The sequence below is a fragment of the Megalobrama amblycephala genome, linkage group LG7 (genome assembly GCF_018812025.1).
Source record: "Megalobrama amblycephala isolate DHTTF-2021 linkage group LG7, ASM1881202v1, whole genome shotgun sequence".
NCBI lineage: Eukaryota > Metazoa > Chordata > Actinopteri > Cypriniformes > Xenocyprididae > Megalobrama > Megalobrama amblycephala.
In genome coordinates, this window is record NC_063050.1 from 41,021,762 (window position 1) to 41,042,584 (window position 20,823).

The 20,823-nt window shown below is 38.6% G+C and overlaps 1 protein-coding gene across 2 annotated transcripts in view; it reads right to left on the reverse strand.

The window, feature by feature from the left end:
* Positions 1–20,823, reverse strand: part of sorbs2a (sorbin and SH3 domain containing 2a) — a 68,079-nt gene that overhangs the window by 2,794 nt on the left and 44,462 nt on the right. Inside the window, exons 14-28 of one of the 2 annotated variants that reach the window (XM_048197483.1) lie at positions 18,441–18,524; positions 16,588–16,644; positions 15,086–15,132; positions 13,298–13,473; positions 11,213–12,895; positions 10,368–10,429; positions 10,012–10,058; positions 9,260–9,374; positions 9,037–9,165; positions 8,428–8,598; positions 7,497–8,324; positions 5,592–6,434; positions 2,951–3,058; positions 2,657–2,694; positions 2,446–2,552 (exon numbers count right to left, since the gene is read on the reverse strand). In XM_048197483.1, coding sequence (XP_048053440.1) covers positions 2,446–2,552; positions 2,657–2,694; positions 2,951–3,058; positions 5,592–6,434; positions 7,497–8,324; positions 8,428–8,598; positions 9,037–9,165; positions 9,260–9,374; positions 10,012–10,058; positions 10,368–10,429; positions 11,213–12,895; positions 13,298–13,473; positions 15,086–15,132; positions 16,588–16,644; positions 18,441–18,524 — 4,495 coding nt within the window. Of the gene's footprint in view, positions 1–2,445; positions 2,553–2,656; positions 2,695–2,950; positions 3,059–5,591; positions 6,435–7,496; positions 8,325–8,427; positions 8,599–9,036; positions 9,166–9,259; positions 9,375–10,011; positions 10,110–10,367; positions 10,430–11,212; positions 12,896–13,297; positions 13,474–15,085; positions 15,133–16,587; positions 16,645–18,440; positions 18,525–20,823 lie in introns of both variants that reach the window. The other variant, XM_048197484.1, reaches the window with a different exon arrangement.

A 20,823-nucleotide genomic window follows, 5' to 3' on the forward strand; every position in this document is an offset into this window, starting at 1 on the left:
CAGTTCCATTTCACTTCGCCAAATGTTTTCAGTTATTTCAATAGGTCCTACAGCCTACAACCGCAAAAGAAACAAAACCAACAACGACACCGACCAAGCAAATAAATATATAGTAAACAACAGGATGAAAACGACAAATTATTGTCATGGTTTTTGCCACAAAATATTTTTTAATGTGTCCTGAAAGCGCACTCTCTCCCGCTCTCTTTCTCTTTCACACATGTCACGTACTGTATAGTACGGACACACACTTGCACTGAAACATTTTGTCAGCGCTGCTCTGAAGAATTAATCAGTAAGCTAGTTTAGCAACTTATAAGATATATGGCATATTTTACCAGCGAGGTAATAACTCTGCAGTTTTTGAGCAAGACAAAATCATAGTTTTGCTATTAGTAGAGACACTGCTGCTGTGAGAGACGCACAGACTCAGGTAGGCTAATTCATAATTCTCTCTCTCTCTCTCTCTCTCTCTCTCTCTCTCAACTGTGTTAATAACAGTATCAACTGTATTAGTCTGCTATCAAGGCTCTAGCCTCCGTTACTAGTTCCGAAATGACGTTTTGGAATTGGCAACGGAAGCTTGGGATGAGATGCATAAGAAATAAGTCCCACACACAACAGTGTTTTAAAGGTGCCGTAGAACATCTTTTTAAAAGATGTAATATAAGTCTAAGGTGTCCCCTGAATGTGTCTGTGAAGTTTCAGCTCAAAATACCCCATAGATTTTTATTCATTTTTTTAACTGCCTATTTTGGGGCATCATTAACTATGTGCCGATTCATGCTGCTGCCCCTTTAATTCCTCACGCTCCCCTCCCCCGGAGCTCGCGCTTGCCTTAAACAGCATAAACACAGTTCACACAGCTAATATAACCCTCAAAATGGATCTTTACAAAGTGTTCATTTATTTGGATGTTTACATTTTAATTCTGAATGAGTTTGAGGCTATGCTCTGTGGCTAACGGCTAATGCTACACTGTTGGAGAGATTTATAAAGAATGAAGTTGTGTTTATGAATTATACAGACTGCAAGTGTTTAAAAAAATGAAAATAACGACAGTCTTAATAACGACAGACCGTGAATACAGTAAGAAACGATGGTAACTTTAACCACATTTAACAGTACATTAGCAACATGCTAACGAAACATTTAGAAAGACAATTTACAAATATCACTAAAAATATCATGTTATCATGGATCATATCAGTTATTATTGCTCCATCTGCCATTTTTCGCTATTGTCCTTGCTTGCTTACCTAGTCTGATGATTCAGCTGTGCTGCTCCAGATGTTAATACTGGCTTGAATGCCTTGAACAGAAGCTGGTATATATTGGTGGCGTGCATATTAATGATCCCGACTGTTACGTAACAGTCGGTGTTATGTTGATATTCGCCTGTTCTTCGGAGGTCTTTTAAACAAATGAGATTTATATAAGAAGGAGGAAACAACAGTGTTTGAGACTCACTGTATGTCATTTCCATGTACTGAACTCTTGTTATTCAACTATGCCAAGATAAATTCAATTTTTGATTCTAGGGCACCTTTAAGGACAATAACCTGACAAATGTCTTGAAATACACCATCTGAACAGTGTCTTGAGGTGTGGTAATTGTAGTTTAAGCAGAATAATTGACTCCGGGCCGTTGAATTCTTAGTAAATAATGCACACCTGAGGTGTAACATGACCATATTCGACATGCCTTAATCCTACCTAATACCCAAACTTAAAAACTACCTTACTAACTATTAATAAGCAGTAATTAGGAGTTTATTGAGGCAAAAGTGGTAGTTAATAGTTAATAGTGAGAATTGGACCTTAATCTAAAGTGTGACCGTATATACTGTATATATATATATATTATAATAATTTACTCTGGAATTCTTGATTCTGATCCGTCAATCACATTATTTGGTCAAATATTTTTGTATAATGATGGCTAGACTGTATAAATCACTACTGGCCAAAGTAACTGATTTCATACATACCTAGCGGTGTAGTAAATATAAAGTAACTTCAACTCAAATCATTCATTCATTCATCTAACAGTAGATCTGAAATAAGTGGGATAATGTACTTCCAGCCACTCATTAGCACATAAAACCCTTTAGTATATAAACTACTGATCAAAAGTTTGGGGTCAATAAGACGTATATGTGCAAGGTTGTATTTAATTGATCAAAAATACAGTAAAAACAGTAATATTGTGAAATATTATTACAATTTAAAATAACTCTATTTAAAATGTATTTATTCCTGTGGTGTAAAATCTGAAAACAGTTGTGTTGCTTAATATTTTTGTAAAAACCATGATACATTTTTTTCTGGATTCTTTTATTAATAGAAATAGAAAGTTAAAAAGAGCAGTATTCAATCAAGTGGTGTTAATGAAAATGATATACCATTTGCAGAGGTTCTGTAGTAGCTTTATAAAAGACATACCCACAAACCAGCCATCGTCACATTTCTCTATGACATCAACAACGTCCCCCTCCTTAAGCTCCAGCTCATCCTCATTACGAGGCACATAGTTGTAGACAGCTTGGAAGCTTGAGCAACATTAAAATAATGTTTTTAAAATGTGCTGTTTATGGTTGGACAGTGAATAGACAAAATAACACAGATAGTGTCAAAAACTGTAAAATGTACTTACGGGTCACCACCTGCATGCTGGGAATCCTGCATCATTTTCTGAGAGACAGAGAAAGAGAGTGGAAAGTGTCACTATAGTGTACATGTAACACTTTAACGCGTCAGAATATCATGCCAAATCCAGGCACATGGTGTCATTCTATGAGTCTTCATCGTCATCACAGAGCTTAGAGAAAACCTGTTGTTACAATGCACACATAGAGGAAATCCACCCATGATGACTATAAAAGAGATTAGAAAGGACTTCATTTCCCAGTCTGCACTGCTGCTAGTGTCACAGCACACTCCATCCTACCCTTCGTGCTTTACTGGGTGATAAACAGGGAGATAAACAGCGCCGCCTGGTGGAAATGGGGCTACGTGGTGGCTTGCCCTCAACCACCACTTCCTGCCTATAAACTGTCTGCAAGAATCAAATGCAAGGCAACCAATCAGAGATCAGCATTCTCATACAAAATCCATTGCTGGTATTGCGATTAAGACCATGAATGAGGTTATAACTAATGCTGTGTTAATTCCATTTCAGTTTTAGTAGTAATTCCAAAGTCTTGAATTATTAGGTATTCGAGTACAGTCCAACTTTGGGCAAGTAAGAAACACAAACATACATGCAAAAACACAACTGTCTCACTTGCACTACTGACCTTAGACACAGTATTTAAAATAACGGAATGAGGAATAGTTTCATTTAGTTTGTCGATCATTCAACCAACAAAATTATTGAAAACAAATTTCCAGTCAACAAAAAACAGAGAAAGCATGTGTTGAAGGGATAAAAAAAAAAAAAAGATATCATTATCTACAGCCCCTCATGTCAATACAAATCCATATGTTATTTTCTGATGTACAACATTTTATTCTAATTTTTCAAGACGTTTTATGCAGAATGCAGAAATTACAGTAAAAACAGTAACCACTGGCTGTTAAGCCAAAAATAAGGATAAGGAATGCATGTGATATGCATGTGATATCACATGCATTCCTTATCCTTATTTTTGGCTTAACAGCGGAAAGTATTCAGACCCCCTTAAATTTTTCACTCTTTGTTATATTGCAGCCATTTGCTAAAATCATTTAAGTTCATTTTTTTCCCTCAATGTACACACAGCACCCCATATTGACAGAAAAACACACAATTGTTGACATTTTTGCAGATTTATTAAAAGAGAAAAACTGAAATATCACATGGTCCTAAGTATTCAGACCCTTTGCTGTGACACTCATATATTTAACTCAGGTGCTGTCCATTTCTTCTGATCATCCTTGAGATGGTTCTACACCTTAATTTGATTCCAGCTGTGTTTGATTATACTGATTGGACTTGATTAGGAAAGCCACACACCTGTCTATATAAGACCTTACAGCTCACAGTGCATGTCAGAGCAAATGAGAATCATGAGGTCAAAGGAACTGCCTGAAGAGCTCAGAGACAGAATTGTGTTTTTTGTGGTTACAAAAAAAACATTCTGCTGCACTTAAGGTTCCTAAGAGCACAGTGGCCTCCATAATCCTTAAATGGAAGACATTTGGGACGACCAGAACCCTTCCTAGAGCTGAGCTATCGGGGGAGAAGAGCCTTGGTGAGAGAGGTAAAGAAGAACCCAAAGATAACTGTGGCTGAGCTCCAGAGATGCAGTCGGGAGATGGGAGAAAGTTGTAGAAAGTCAACCATCACTGCAGCCCTCCACCAGTCGGGGTTTTATGGCAGAGTGGCCCGAGGGAAGCCTCTCAGTGCAAGACACATGAAAGCCTGCATGGAGTTTGCTAAAAAACACCTGAAGGACTCCAAGATGGTGAGAAATAAGATTCTCTGGTCTGATGAGACCAAGATAGAACTTTTTGGCCTTAATTCTAAGTGGTATGTGTGGAGAAAACCAGGCACTGCTCATCACCTGTCCAATACAGTCCCAACAGTGAAGCATGGTGGTGGCAGCATCATGCTGTGGGGGTGTTTTTCAGCTGCAGGGACAGGACGACTGGTTGCAATTGAGGGAAAGATGAATGCGGCCAAGTACAGGGATATCCTGGACGAAAACCTTCTCCAGAGTGCTCAGGGCCTCAGACTGGGCCGAAGGTTTACCTTCCAACAAGACAATGACCCTAAGCACACAGCTAAAATAACGAAGGAGTGGCTTCACAACAACTCCGTGACTGTTCTTGAATGGCCCAGCCAGAGCCCTGACTTAAACCCAATTGAGCATCTCTGGAGAGACCTAAAAATGGCTGTCCACCAACGTTTACCATCCAACCTGACAGAACTGGAGAGGATCTGCAAGGAGGAATGGCAGAGGATCCCCAAATTCAGGTGTGAAAAACTCATGGCTGTATTAGATCAAAAGGGTGCTTCTACTAAATACTGAGCAAAGGGTCTGAATACTTAGGACCATGTGATATTTCAGTTTTTCTTTTTTAATAACTCTGCACAAATGTCAACAATTTGTGTATATATATATATTGCATACCTACAGAAAACACCATAAAGGCACAAAAGTAGTCCGTATGTTTTTGCTTGGTCTTGGTAACAATTAACTGTGTGGCAAGAGCAGCTTGTGATATTTTTTTCACAGGTTTGGTACAATATGAGAGTGTATATATAATGACAAAATTTGAACTAGTCCTCCTTTAAGACTTTACTTCTAACCCTTAAAGTACTCTGTAATCAAAAATGACAATTCATTCTTATTTTTTTATATGGAATATTGCTGTATTTACTATAAAAGACATATCAGTGCAGTGCACATCTATATTTATTTATTTGTTGATTTATTTTAATTCCTGTGCCCTCGTAATCTTTAATCAAAATAACTTCCCATCCCTCTCACAACAACATCTTTTAATGTTTGCTTAATGTCAAAAAATTCTACGTCGCACATCAATACACACGTGCATGCACCACACGTCACCCCTGAAGCCATTGTTTTGAACATTCTTTTTACCTTAATCTTAGGAGACCGAGGCTGTGAACGTGGGGAGAGAGGAGAAATAGAGGTAGAGGATGGGGGGATGGATGGTGAGGGCTGAGTGGAGACTGCAGGTACAGAGGAGGGAGGAGGAGAGGAAAGGAGTGTAGGAGATCTGGGAGGAGAAGGTGGAATTTCAGAAGATGGGATGCGGTCTGAAGAAGATGGAGGAGGAGAGGGAGAGGAGGGTGGGGAGGCTGGAATAGTTGGCAGAAGAGGCTGGCAGGAAGAATAAAGAGGCGGATGGAAAGAAGGAATAGGAGACGAAGGAGGAGATGGCGGGATTGGTGAGATATGAGGAGAGGATGGAGGAGAAGGAGAGTGGGAGGAGGGGATATTTGAGATAACAGGAGTGGAAGTAGGAGAAGATAGCTGAGGAACAACAGAAGAAAGAAGGGGTTGTGGAAATGAGGCAGGAGGAGAAGGAGATGAAATGTATTGATAATTAGAAGGCAAAGAAGAGGCGGAAGAAGGAGAAATATTGAGAGTCGATGAAGGAGGAGGAGGAAGAGGGATTGGGGAGTTTGGAGGAGACAGAGGAGGTGAAGGAGTGGAGAGAGATAATGGAGGGAGAGGAGAGTCTGAAGGGGAAGAAACAACTGAGGTTTGGGGGATAGAGGAGGAATAGGGCACCAAAGGAAGAGGTGAAGCAAGAGAACATGGAGAAGGTTTGGAAGAAGACGGCATAGAACAGTGAACAGCAGAGGCAGATGATTCAGTGTGTGGAGGAGAAAAGCTAGTGGAAGACAGAGTAAGGGAGGAATCAGGGGTGAGTGAGGAGGAGAAGGGGAGAGATGGATTGATGGAGGAGGAGTCAGCCTGGCAAAGAGAAGGACAAAGGTGAAACTGTGTTCTACTACTGAGGTGAACTACTTTTTACAACTTTGAGCCTGACTGTCAAAATTTCACACACAACTAGTGTGACAAAGACGATTTAAAGGGGCCATATCATGGTAAAAATGACTTTCCTTGATCTTTTGAAATAGAACTGATGTAGACTATATATATTTCTGGTCAGAACCATATAACTATCAATGTTTACATATCTACACATATTCAGTATCCATCTGGCTAGTATGCTTCCCATAATTTCTACGCATTAGGACAGTATGCGGAGAATATGTGGTCTTTTGTGGCTGTTCGAACACATTCAACCACATGAGCGTTTCCACTGCGAAAGCAATCCGGTCGAATGTGTTTTTCGACTACCTCTGGAAGTGGTTAAAAGTGGACAAGCTCAAAATGGTTTACACCCCGTTTACACCTGTATTTAGCTTTGTCCACTTGTGATCTGATCGACCAAATGCATCTTAATGCCAGGTGGAAACAGGGCCAATAACTATAATCGTTCTAATGGAGAATAGGGAAGTCCATGCCACAACTGTAACGATAATGGCACAGAGGAATGATAACATTGGAATCACTTTCAGAATGTCTTTTTTTCAACTGATAAACAATAAAAATATTGACATCCAAACAGAATCCACTTCACTTTAAAGTGCTTGAGCGACAGACAACAATAACTACAGCTTACGCTTATAATATAACAGAATGTTATCATCAGCTGGTGTGTGGATGCTGCTATTGTTAAATTTATAGTTATCTTTATAGTTATGGTTGTTGGTGTGAACAGTAGCAAAACCAGTCTGTTTAAGAAACACTGAAAAACACTATACTGTACATTTGTGGATTTCAGAGGGAAAAAAAATGCATTTTAAAAAAATGTTGGATATGGCCCCTTTAATTTAGTCAAAGAGCATGCAAATAATATGGTTTTTTTTTTCAGAAAAGAAAAAAAAAAATGCTTTAAACTTAAGGGTTAAGAGTTTTTTACTCTCTGCACACCAGACTATCATGCTTCTCTCACACTGCATGTTGCACCTCTTTTCTTGAAACAGCCTCCAAGGCTGATCTGTTGATCACTTCATCATCCTCTTCCTTTATGTACAACTCCGGAAGCTCCTCCCATTTTATTGTAGATACTGGACTGTAAAGCTCTGTTTTCTCATTCAAAATGACTGACAGCAGCTCCTCAGCCTTTTTCTCGTAGATATCATGATGCTTATCCAGTTTATTTTCTGATTTGTGGCATGAACTGATGGACAGTGACCTATCAGGTAATACATCTTGAATAGCTATGTTTTTTGATCGACTGGCCAGTCTGCATTCAAGTTCATTTTGGAGTTGTTTTTTCAGAAACATCGACATAAGCTCACCATATGGATCAGGTTCACTTATTATCCTAGATGGGTTATAGTTTTGTTTCAAGCTTTGCTGCTTTACATACATATCTACTAAGAGCTTTTTACCATCATGCTCCTTTTGTTTCATACTTAATAGCTGTTGATTTTGGTCTGTGATCCATTTCATGGGTAAAGATTCTTTTAAATCTATTTCTGTCAGTTTATCTCTGTAGAGAAGTTCATGGGAAACATTTGAGGACACTGAAGTGACTGGTCCATGGCTGAAAAAAGGGGAGGAAAGGTTTTGTGGTGGGGTAACCCTTTGCACAAGTGGAGCAGGGGATTGGATGTCTATGTAGTGTAGGTTTCTGGGTAAGGGAGGAGGGGTGGGTGGCACTGGACTGCCACAGAAAGATGGGTAAGTGGTGGACACACCCAATGTGAGGGACAGCCATTCGCTAGTGACCGTTTGAAGGTGTGTCCTAGTGGCAGAATCAAGCCATTGGAAATGGGAGTCTGAATCGTGCTTGAGCAAGGAAGAAAAAAAGCAGAAAGAACTTATTGGCTTAAATAAGGTCTGTAGGACAGACTTTGTGGGTGTGATGGTCCAAAACTGGTCCAAGACTTACCTTCTGTGCCCTATATGTGTGCGTGTCTCCTTGGTGACTGGGGCTCTTGGAAGGAGAGCCTTTGATCACATCGACATAGGACACAGGGAAAATGCCCTGCTTGTTTGAGCCAGGAATCTTTCCTTCATACCAATTCTGATCCACCTTCCTTAGGAGGATCACTCGCTCCCCCTACAACAGCAAAAACAATGCACTGTAAACCCTAACGCTCAAAATACTTCATTGGTTTTAGTGGGACAAACTTAAATTGAACAATTAATTCGGTTAAATTAACTGTTATGAGTATTTAGAACTTTCTTTTTCTTTCAAGTTCACAACACTGACATATTTAAACTGAACTGTTTCATTGTTTTGAGTTGTATGAACTCATTTCTTTTAATTTAGACTAACTTAAAGGCCCGCTGAAGTGTCTTGGAATGTGCAGCATTATTCAATATGTTGACGTCATTTCAACTGAAACAGGAAAACAGCGCGATATATCGAACAGCCCCACCCCTTTTTTAAAATAGCCAATAAAATACACTATTTAGGCTAGGGTCAGTTAGTAAGTACATGTTTTAGACTAGAGTTTGAGAGATGGTAGGGTGTGTTATAGGTGTTTACACTTGCCTTTCTAAGAGAAAGCTCTACGTTAGTGTCCGCATTGAAGTTGTATCGTGCTATGGCCTCTCCCATCTCTCGAACCTGAGCTGGAGGAGGAGGCCTGACAGGCTGTCTCCGCTCCGGAGATGCCACCTTCTGAATGGGAGAATAAAAGATAGAAAGCAAGAGAGAATATGATTACGTGTGTGTCAGGGTTTAGTTTAACTCAATAGGTTACACAGACACTGACCTCAACGTAAGAGATGGGGAAAATCCCAATCCGTCCTCTATGTTCCCCCTCATACCAGTTACTGTCTATCTGTCTGATGATGTTGATTGGATCACCTTTCTTAAAGGAAAGTTCCCTGTAAATGCACACACATGTGCAGGCAAAACATGCATTACGTACACAGTAAAGGGAATATACTTATACCTATTTATTTATACATAGGTATAATATTCAAAAATATTTAATTAATTGTAATGATCCATGATATAATAACACACACACACACACACACACATATACATATATATATATATATATATATATATATATATATATATATATAAACATATAAACTGTGTTATTTGCAAGCTGTGTTGTACTTTTTTTTTTTGTTACACAATGAATTTTGGTGATATGCTAATTTTCAGGCTGAAATTCATGGGAAATTCTCTAATGGTTTTATTAGCATGGATTTTCATGCAAGCTGACACTTTCGTGCAATGACTGACAGCTCAGAGCTCAATTGCGATGCAGAGACCAATTTGACATTAGCAAGTTAGTATGCAGAAGCCAAAGAGCAAAAATACAACATAACAAAATGCAAAACAAAAGAAAGAAAACGTTTTGGGTGGCAGGACAAGAATAAAATTAAATGCACTTTGAAAAACAAAAAGCTGCCACAGCCCATGTTGCAGATTCGAATTCAGAGAGATGCTGTGATGTTATTATCATGCGCCAGGCGGAGTCTCTCAGAGTTTTACATATATACTCACTTGGCAGACTGAGCTTTAAAATCATAAATAGCCCTGGCAGACTGTTTCTGATGGAGGAGAGAAGACAATATAAGATAGGTCATCTGCTTAGAGGAGACCTATGAGGCAAGCAAAAAGACCATCAACCAACATATGCACGTCTAAGCCATATGTTTTGAGACAACCAAAATAAAGGTTACAAGATCATGGGATTTATTGCATAGTACAATACGGATTCAGGATTTAAAATACTATTCCTATCACTATATATGTACTCTTTAATAATTGATGTTTTCCCTGCAGGTTTCAAATCATGGTTCTATGAAATGAAAACTTGTTCATGTAAAAATAGATACGAGGGATATCAGCATTTCTACCTCTCTTTCTGGAGTAGGTCTTCTGCTTTGTGGTGTGAGACGTCCTGTATCAGAGCCCTGATCTGTGGAAACACAGAGAAAATGTCAACAGAAAGAAAACACACTTGTGTAGAGTCCATGGTGGCACCACATGCAATCTATTGGTGTCAAAAGGAAAATGAGACTATTTAAAAATGTATAAATATTTATTTCACATTTGGGGACAAACAAAAAGTAAGGAATGACCTGGAACAGCACAATATGATTTAAAATGGCATGCGCTTGACATAAAAAGGACCTAAATATCATCACAGCTTTGTATTTAACCAAAACCTAACATAGAAAACGTATAAAAAAAGGAAACAAATAAGTGATTTAACAACAGTATTTCATACATCAGCAAATGAAAAAACAAAACAATGACAGGAAAGGGCACAAAACCAAAACATAAAATTAAGCTCAGTAAACACATCATGCATTTAGCTTACTAGACAGGCATTAATTGCAACATGAACTGCTAACACTTTTTTCCCACTTACCCATGTATTCATAATTTGAGTTTTTGTGTTAGCATTAAAGCTAACTATTAGCAAATGTACTCTAAAAAGTACAAAATATTGAAAACAGATTTTGTCTAATCAAATATGTTTTAAAATGAGAATGTCCCTTCTCCTAAAACCACTGACAACCGGTTTACCTAATGCATTCAAGTTGGACGGCGCAATGCTAAAGAAGCATACTAATTATGTAGAAAAGAAGTGAAAGCGTTTGCATGTTTTTGAGTTGGTAATATCTAAGGTAAAGACATGAGGATTCTGCAATAATGATACGGAAGGATAAAAACAACTTTAGAGAACTAGCTGCACCTGAGTAGCAGTGCACATTAGCATTAACATTATGCTGGTTGTTGTTGGAGGCGTCTGCATGGTGTTGCTGCTGGTAGGAGGCACATTGGTGGGCTCCATGGTAAGGCTGGTGGACGTGCGGCAAGGAGGGGGAGCCGGACCCTCTTTGAGCCCGCAAGGAGGAGCTACGCTTGGGCACGTCTGGTAGCAACTCCTCCAATAACCGCCGTAATATGCTATCATCTGGCATCCTTGCTGGTCCTTGCCCCTTTTCCGCCCTTATGTGGTCATAAATGTCCTGCAAAGCAGCATCTAAAGCCTCATAAATTGCGGTTTTGGATTTCGGCCGTCCACTTCTGCAATGTCGTCGTTGGGTCGGCGGGGAGCCTCGTTTCCGGCGGAAAGGCACAGGGCTGACCAGGAAGGCCAGTTTGGAAAGGCCTGACTCACTTGGTGACTGTTGGGCTAGTGGAGATGTAACAGCAGGGTGGGATTCCTGCCGAGCCCTTTCCTGTTGTCGTTCGTGTTTTAGCATGGTGGTGAAACGTGTATAGGACGCCGGACAGCGGCCCTTACAGGAGCTGATGAGGTGGCGGTGTTGGTAACCTTGACTCTGACCCACACTCTGGTGCAGGTGATGGTGGCGGTGGTGATGGTGTCCATGGTGATGGTGTCCATGATGGTGATGTTGCCCAGAACCGTAGAAGCTCTCCGATGAGGTGAGCGAGCAATGATCCAGGTCGCTCTCGCTACACAATGAAGACCCTTCTATGTGGATGTCGCTCAATTCTGAGGCACAGGCGTCCTGTTCACTGTCCGAGTAGTCTTGATGCTGCCTCTGGTTCTTCGCATGAATTGGCACCAGACTATTGCTGTCTGGTCCCGGTCTTGGCTGTCCCTCAGGGGGACTTCGAGCCCTTTCTGGAGGATCTTCCTCCTCCAAAAGTGATTCAACAGAAAAGCGTCGTTTGGGACAGCTGCTGGCCCTTGAGGACCCTGGTGTGGTGGTGCCCGAAGGGGCATTTTCGTCACCAAGGTCTGGCATGGACTTTGATTTCTGGATGAGCTGTTCATATTCCGATATACGGTTTGGGACCATGTGTTGTGGCACCTCATGACCGAAAGGTGCCCAACCGTGGAGGTTGTGCCTCTGTTGTTGCTGTAGCCGTTCCAACTCGAGGATTCGTGCACGTACAGAACGAATCACCTCTGAGGGCAACAGTTGCTCACGGTCTATGTGGTGCATCTTCTTGTAGAGCTGAAGGAAACCTGGAGCATCATGTGCCATCTTACGCCGGTGATGTCGGCGCCCCCTGGGAGATGAGGTAAGACTTTTTACTTGAGGCTTCTGTGGAGCGTCTTCATCGAGCAATGAACCTGCACTTTCAGAGCGAGTGGTAGTCACAGAAGTGGATGCTCTCCCGTCATTACTAGCAGCATGTCCATCCGACAACAAGTCATCACAGCTGCGTGATTTGAGCCGTGGTGATGAAGGGGTCAAGGCCGATTCATCGTCAACGCTACTCCAAGTCTCTGTAGTTTCATGTCGGCCTGTCTGCCAACCATTCTTGAAGCAGATGGAGCGCTTGGAGCCACGCCAGGTTGGCGTGGAGATAGTGAGGGAGTCTGAGGAGAGATGAGAGGAAGGACGCTCCATACCTGGAGAGCTCATACAGGAAGAGAGTGACTCACTAGCGTCTCCAGCTGTGAATTAAAATAACATCCAATGCAGCATGACAAAGAGGAGACAGGAAAGATGGTTAGTGAGCTCAGCAGACAGAGAATGACAAAGCGAGAGAAAACGGGTATCAGTGAGAAAGTGTCAGTATAGTTAAATGAGAAAGAGGACAATGTGCAATCTCACAGAATTATGATCTACAAAAATTCAAACATTTCACAGACTAGGTCTAACCACAAATGTGACCATGATTGAACAAGAGAAATGAGTATTTTCAGTTTCTGACATGAATCAAACAAAACATATAAATAGGAATTTGTTTATAAATTATTTAACCAGGAAATTGTAATAGAACAAATCCATCAAATTTGATCAGTCTAACACCTTCTGTTCGCATGTGTAGTTGTCTGAGTGTTGTCTGAAATTACCTTTGGCTCTGGATGGTGAGGAGGGGGAGGAACGTATGGTGGGTTTCTTCAATGTCTGTGCTTTCTGGGAATCCAGAGGTCGGGAAGATACTTGACTGGCATTCTGGTCACTTTCTGTGTTGGCTTGAGTGACAGATGGTTCTGACTTTCGCCTTTTCCTATAGTCACTTGCAGAACTAAAATTCCCAGATCAAAAAACATTATTATTGACTATTGACTATATTATTGATTTTATAACACTAAACTTGTTACATATTATATATGTACATAAGATAACAGAGAAATCATTTATTCTTATGCCTAAAAATTCATAATTAAAGGGATAGTTCACCCAAAAATGAAAATAAACCCATGATTTACTCACCCTCAAGCCATCCTAGGTGTATATGACTATCTTCTTTCAGACGAACACAATCCGAGATATATTTAAAAATATCCTTAGTCCTCCAAGGTTTATAATGGTTGTGAATGGTAGGCCAAATTCTGAAGACAGAAAAGGCATCCATCCATAAAAAAAAGAATCCATATGACTCCCGAGGGTTAATAAAGGCCTTTTTTTAAAAACATTATAAATTCAAATAACGAGCTTCCGACGGACGACCATACACATACTGCGCATGTCAATTTGGGCGGAAGAGCAGGCTTTGACCTGACGCGATGACGCGATGACGCAATGACGCACGCGGAGGTGCAGAGGAGAGAGCAAAACAAAACACTGGTCACGAGTTTCAAGTTTCAAATGAGAAATTTTAAAGAGAAATGTTGGAGGTTTTCGATATAAGAGTAGAGGAGCTTGAGTTTGTTGCCCAGCCGTATTTGTTTGAACCGTAAGAGATGTCTAAGCTTATGATATTCCTACATACTGCGTCATACATTGCGTCAGAGGATTATTCATTTGGCGCAAGTCGACTTGCGCATTCTGCGTGCGGTATTTTGCCGGAAGCTTGTTATTCGAATTTATAAAGCTTTAATATATGGATATTTGTCTTACAAAAACACATCCCTTCACTTCAAAAGGCCTTTATTAACCCTCGGGAGTCATATGGATTCTTTTTTTTTTTTTTTTTTTATGGATGGATGCATTTTTTCTGTCTTCAGAATTTGGCCTACCATTCACAACCATTATAATCCTTGGAGGACTAAGGATATTTTTAAATATATCTCGAATTGTGTTCGTCTGAAAGAAGATAGTAATTTTGGCTTGAGGGTGAGTAAATCATGGAATAATTTTCATTTTTGGGTGAACTATGTTATCCCTTTAAAGGAATAGCTGTGTAACTAGCTGTGTAACTATTTTAACGATTCTGTAAAAACAGTGCATAGACCAAATAAAAAAAACTGTTTATAAGTTTATGCTATTTTGAAAAATGGAAACATCACCCAGAATTGGTCAGCAAGTGGACAACATACTCTAGTGCATATATTGACAATGACACTGATTACAGGGTCTACCCATTAAACAGTTCTAAATAACAGTTCTCATATCATGTACTCTATAGATGCCATATGTACAACAGCATGTCACTGAGCTAGATATGATCTGAGAGCAGTAGGAGGTATGAAAAACCCTTAATATTCAAATACACACACCAGTATGGAATGTAAAATTCATCTGTACACACTAAGTGACTCAAATAAAGAGTGACAGAGCTTTTAAAACATAAACAAATTAAATTACACAGAGGATGCTCAGTTTCTGTGCTCCAAAGGATATCCAATAAGCATCTCTCTCCAAAATGAAAGAACCTGAGTGAGAAAATAAGATATAAGAATGAAAGGGGAGCTTACCTTGAAGGCCCATCAGGCCGTTCAGAAGGCGAGAGATAGAGGGATGACTGAAAGAGAGCAGACAATAAAAGGGAAGAGTGAGATCCATGGGAACAAAGAAGTGTAACGCACCCGTCCTGTGCCTCGCTCACAACCTTCCCCCCGCATGCGCAAAGAATGCGATGACTGACAAGGGTTCCACATCTCTCTATCCCACCTTGAAGAACTGTGAAAATGAACTGTGACCTCCTGTAAGAATAAAAAAGGGGCTAGGGCCCCACAGTAACCAGAGCCCAACAAAAGCCAGCAAACAAAACAGTACAGATCCAGAGAGGCTGCACGTGGCACCAGGTCACAAGAAGCCCGGTCTATTATGTTGTCCAAGATTGCCACGCCTCCTTTCCTTTGACACAGCCTGGGGTGAATTACAACAAATCTGAGTACAATACAGCAGTCTCTGGTGTTCACTCTGGCTTATCCATGCGACTTGGTTCAGAGAAAAGAAAGGAAAGCAATTAACAACACAGCGTTTTTAACACACCAATGAGATGATCCAGATAGGAAAATAAATAAAAGCCAGATAGGAAAATAAATAAAAAGTCAAACCACAGGCACAGGAAATGTGCATTTCAATATTACTTGTGAGCATGTGACTCTTTTCAAAACAACATATTTACAAAAGAAAAAAGAAAAAAAATTACAACAAAAATTATCTCATGCATATGAACACATTCATTCATCAGAGGAAATCTTAAGAAAATCCCCCAAAATTCCAAAGAAATTATGGGGATAGTCCACCCAAAAATGAAAATTCTGTCATCATTTACTTACCCTCATGTTGGTCCAAACCTGTATGATTTACTTTCTTCTGTGGAAAATAAATTAAGATACTTTGAGAAATGGTTTTGTTCATACAATGGCAGTCAATTGTCACCAAAAACTGTTTGGTTACCAACATTTTTCTAAATATCTTCTTTTGTTTTCTGCAGAAGATAGCAAGTCCTACATTTTTGAAACGGCATGAGTGCGAGTAAATGATGACAGAAACTTTGGGTGAACTATCCCTTTAAGACTAAAAACTTAAAACTGGGGAGTGAGGAAGTAAACTTGACAGCAAGTAAATAAATAATACAAAAGGACATTCTAATAAAAAAAGATATGAAAAAGCATTTTAAATCACAAAATGCATATGTGAGATTTTTTCATACTTTTCAGTAGTGTTTTCATCTGATACTCCAGGAAATCCTCGATTAAAGTGACCTTTATTACATGAACATTTTATTTGATATTTGTTTTATTTGAATAGTTTACTTAAGAATTTACATATGTGGGTCAAATTGATTTTCATTTGCCATCTGGAAAATAAATGATGGGGTAGGAGCAAAAGTGAAAGAAAAAGAGAAAAATAAAGATATAGATAATAGATGACAAAGTGAAAAGCAGACCAGCAAATTGTAGGATGAGCAAAGAAACAGCAAAGGAAGGATGGATGGATGGATGGATGGACAGGAAGGTAGATTTACCTGTGCCACAGCATGTGTGGAGTAGTCAGGATTATAATCCAACCTCTTTTTAGGAGGCTGGATGCCCCGCCACCCGAACGAACGAACAGCACAGAGGTGAAGAAGTGAAGAGGTGAAGATGAGGTGGAGAAGCAGGTGCATCATGGGAAAAAGACACATGTGGAGAGAGTGACAACGTTAGGACATGGAGAAACAGAGATCACACAAAACACACAGTGTACAAACAAACAAAGGGTGAATACTAGTGAACCTTAGTATGTCGAAAGTACTCGACTACAGTGCCCACGCATGCTTCACCTACCTTACACACACTGACGATTGTGTGTACATATAATACACGCAACGATGAAACTGCAAAAGGCTTCACGCATTTTTTGCTTGTTTACACATGGTGGCAGCAAACTCAACCAGTAAACAAGTCAGGAAGTGTGTTCTAGAAGCTGGAGGAACTGTGCATAAAATCTCATTTATGTACATAGAGTAGCCTCCAAATTATATGGCCACACATTAAAAATGTTTATGAATTTCATTGCATTCAATACATTAGATAAAATAAAATAATGATAATTTCTAATGACATTATTTTTGTAATGGCATTTGCAACTATTGGATGTACACTACCATTATACTTTAAAAAAATTAACTCTTTTTGTTCAGCAAATATGCATTAAATTGATCAAAATTGACAGTAAAGATGTTCATACTATTACAAAATATCTACATTTCTATTTCAAATAAATGCAGTTTTTTATCTTTCTATTAATTGAAAAAATGCATACTGTTTTCCACAAAAAAAAATTAAGCAGCAGCTGTTTTCAACTGCAATAATAAGAACAAATGTTACTTGAGAACCAAATCAGCATATTAGAATGATTTCTGAAGGATCATGTGACACTGCAGACTGGAGTAATGGATACTGAAAACTGAGCTTTGCCATCACAAGAATAAATTACATTTTTACATAAATTAAAATAGAAAAGAGTTATTTTAAACAGTAATAATATTTCACAAAATTACTATTTTTACTGTATTTGTCAGATTAGTGTTCATTAATTTGTGTGACATTTTCAATTAACTATTCTTTAACATTTGGTCACCTATAATTGTGAATATTTAGTAACATCTTAGTTGCATAATTCATGCTCAAGTAAATTTGAAAACAGCAGGTTTTGAGTGTCTGAATTCTTTTTTATAATTATGTACAGTTTTATAATTGTTTTAGCATTTAGAACTTCTTGATGTGATATTGTTCAAATCCCTTTCAGGACCACTGTATTATCCAACATCTGTTCATCTTTCTTATTAAAAGAGTTAGACATGTCAGAGTGTTTTCTGCACAGGTTCTGCAGCTATAAGAGCTGTAAGCTGTACTGTATAAGAGCAGGTGTGTGAAAAAGCAAACAGAGCCAAAGCAAAACACAGTGTTTCACACTAAAAGTTAAAAGTGATTAAAAACTAATAAAAACACTGTACCCCATAAATATAGCACAAGTACAGACAATGTTGCTCTTTCGGTGAGTGTTTTGAGAACAGAGCGTGATTATTTACTTGTCTTGGGATATTAGCCTTGTGGTTTAACATCAGACATGTGTCTGATGTCTGACCTGCTGTCTCTAGCATTGTTATTGTGCTAATTGTTATCGTGGTGATGTTAAATGACATTTTACTGTTTTCAGTGTGCAAACACAGATTCCTTTGTCAAATAAGAGTTTTTAAAGCCAATGTGCAAAAGTCAGAACTTGAACTACAACACACACACACACAGACGCTTGTCATTACACAACAGCATTTGTGCCGGACAAGGAGATTATAGCCTACAGCATGCCAACCTGCCGCACCCTCATTTAACTTACCGGCCGTCCAAACTCCAACTCGGAAAAGAATTTAAACCAAGGCTCGTTCTCTAAATCTATGTCATCTGGGTTTAAATCAAACGTCTGGAGCAAGAAGCAACATAGAATAGAGGTAAACAGAGAGGAAAAACAATGAGAGGAAAAGAGAGAAGCAGTCAGGGTTAGGACCAAAATATGCTGCAAGGCATGATGGGTAAAGAACCCAAGAGGATGATGTTGTGGGTCATCACATTTTCTCTCACACACACAAAATATGTAACTTCAAATCATAACGTTAATTAGGACTTGTATAGTCCACCCAAAAAAGAAAATTTTGTCTACATTTACTCTCTCATATCGTTCCAAACCTGCATGAATTTATTTCTTCTGTGCAACTCAAAAGAAGATAACCAAACAGTTTTGGTTCCCATTGACTTCCATTGTACAGACAAAGATATAATGGAAGTTACTGGGAACTGAAACAGTTTCGTTGTCAACATTCCAGAAAAGAAAGTCAGTCATTTGGAGCTACATGACATGAGGATGAGTAAATGATTTCATTTTTTTTTTTTTGGGTGGACTATCCCTTTAATAGGAGTTGTGCCTCTCAGTACAGTCCAGAAGGGGGAGACATCATGCTTCTTCCTCTCTTCTTTCTCTCTAAAGTCTCTTTCTCTCATCCTAGAGCTATGACTGCACATGCTGAGAAATCTGCCCACTCATTTTGCCACCTGGGACATCTCCCACTGCCACATCCACTGCATTTGTGCTGAGGGCAGTGCTGTGATTCAGTCTCCTGACATTTCTGACCCATTGTTCCCTGTGAAACGAGCTGCTGGCTATAACTGCGTCGCTTTGTCTGACACCCTTCCAGCTTTTTACATCTGCATTGCAAAACAAAAGTTCAGCTGCTCTCAAAGGAGAAATAAAACACGGAGGAAAATCCTCAACTGAGCCGTTTTGTTTGTGCCACTTTTTTAGACAAATACAGTAGAATGTGACATTATTAGGGGGAGAATGGGATTAGGACATACTGTATTGCTGGAAAAATGCAAACCTACATCGTTCGCATGAATACCATGAGTTTATGTTTCAGGTTAACCACAACACTATAGCTCCGATTGATTGCTTTTAGTGCAAACCTTTACCAATATTTTACCTACCACATGAACTAATACACAAAGAACACACACAAAAAAGCTTGCTATAGCACTGCATTGCTCATGATAAGCAAACTCATGGCTGATGGTCCATTATTTGGTCAAATGATCCATGAAACTGAGGAGAAAACCCAGCCTTAACACATGTCCAATCAGCAGGCTGGAAAACTGCAGTTTGACATTGTACTGAACAGTTAGGCCTGTGAGTGACACCTTTATAAAGGTAAATTCAAACACAAACAATGAAACAAACAACAAAATTGAATATGTTTTCATAAATTCAGGGTTAGTAAGAGTTTTTCTATGTCTTTGAAAGAAGTCTCTTATGATCATCAAGGCTGCATTTATTTGATCAAAAATATAGTATATTACAATTTAAAATAACTGCTATTTATTTTAATATAAAATGGAATTTTAATAGGAATAGGAGATTCAATTTGTACGGAAGAGGATTAGGGCCAAGCAATAATAAAAAAATAAAACCATCTCGAGATTAAAGTTGGTAAATTTCGAGAAAAAACGTGTTAAATTTCGAGAAAAAAGTCAAAATAAAATGTTGAGAATAAACTCATTAAATTACGAGAAAAAACTTGTTAAATTTCAAGAAAAAAGTCGAGATAAAATGTTGAGAATAAACTCATTAAATTACGAGAAAAAAACGTGTTAAATTTCGAGAAAAAAGTCGAGATAAAATGTTGAGAATAAAGTCATTAAATTACGAGAACAAATTCGTTAAATTATGAGAAAAATGTCGTTAAATTTCGAGAAAAAAGTCGAGATAAAATGTTGAGAATAAACTCATTAAATTATGACTTTATTCTCAACATTTTATCTCGACTTTTTTCTCGAAATTTAACGAGTTTTTTCTCATAATTTAATGAATTTGTTCTCATAATCTAACGACTTTTTTCTCGTAATTGAATGACTTTATTCTCAACATTTTATCTTGACTTTTTTCTCGAAATTTAATGAGTTTTTTTCTCGTAATTTAACGCGTTTATTCTCAACATTTTATCTCGACTTTTTTCTCGAAATTTAATACGTTTTTTTTCTCGTAATTTAACAAATTTATTCTCAACATTTTATCTCGACTTTTTTCTCGAAATTTAACAACTTTAATCTTGAGATTTAATTTTTTATTATTGCTTGGCCCTAATCCTAAAAAAAAAATGTTTTAAATTAAAAAATGATCTTTAGTAGAATTATAAATGTCTTTACTGCCACTTTTGATCAGTTTAATGCAT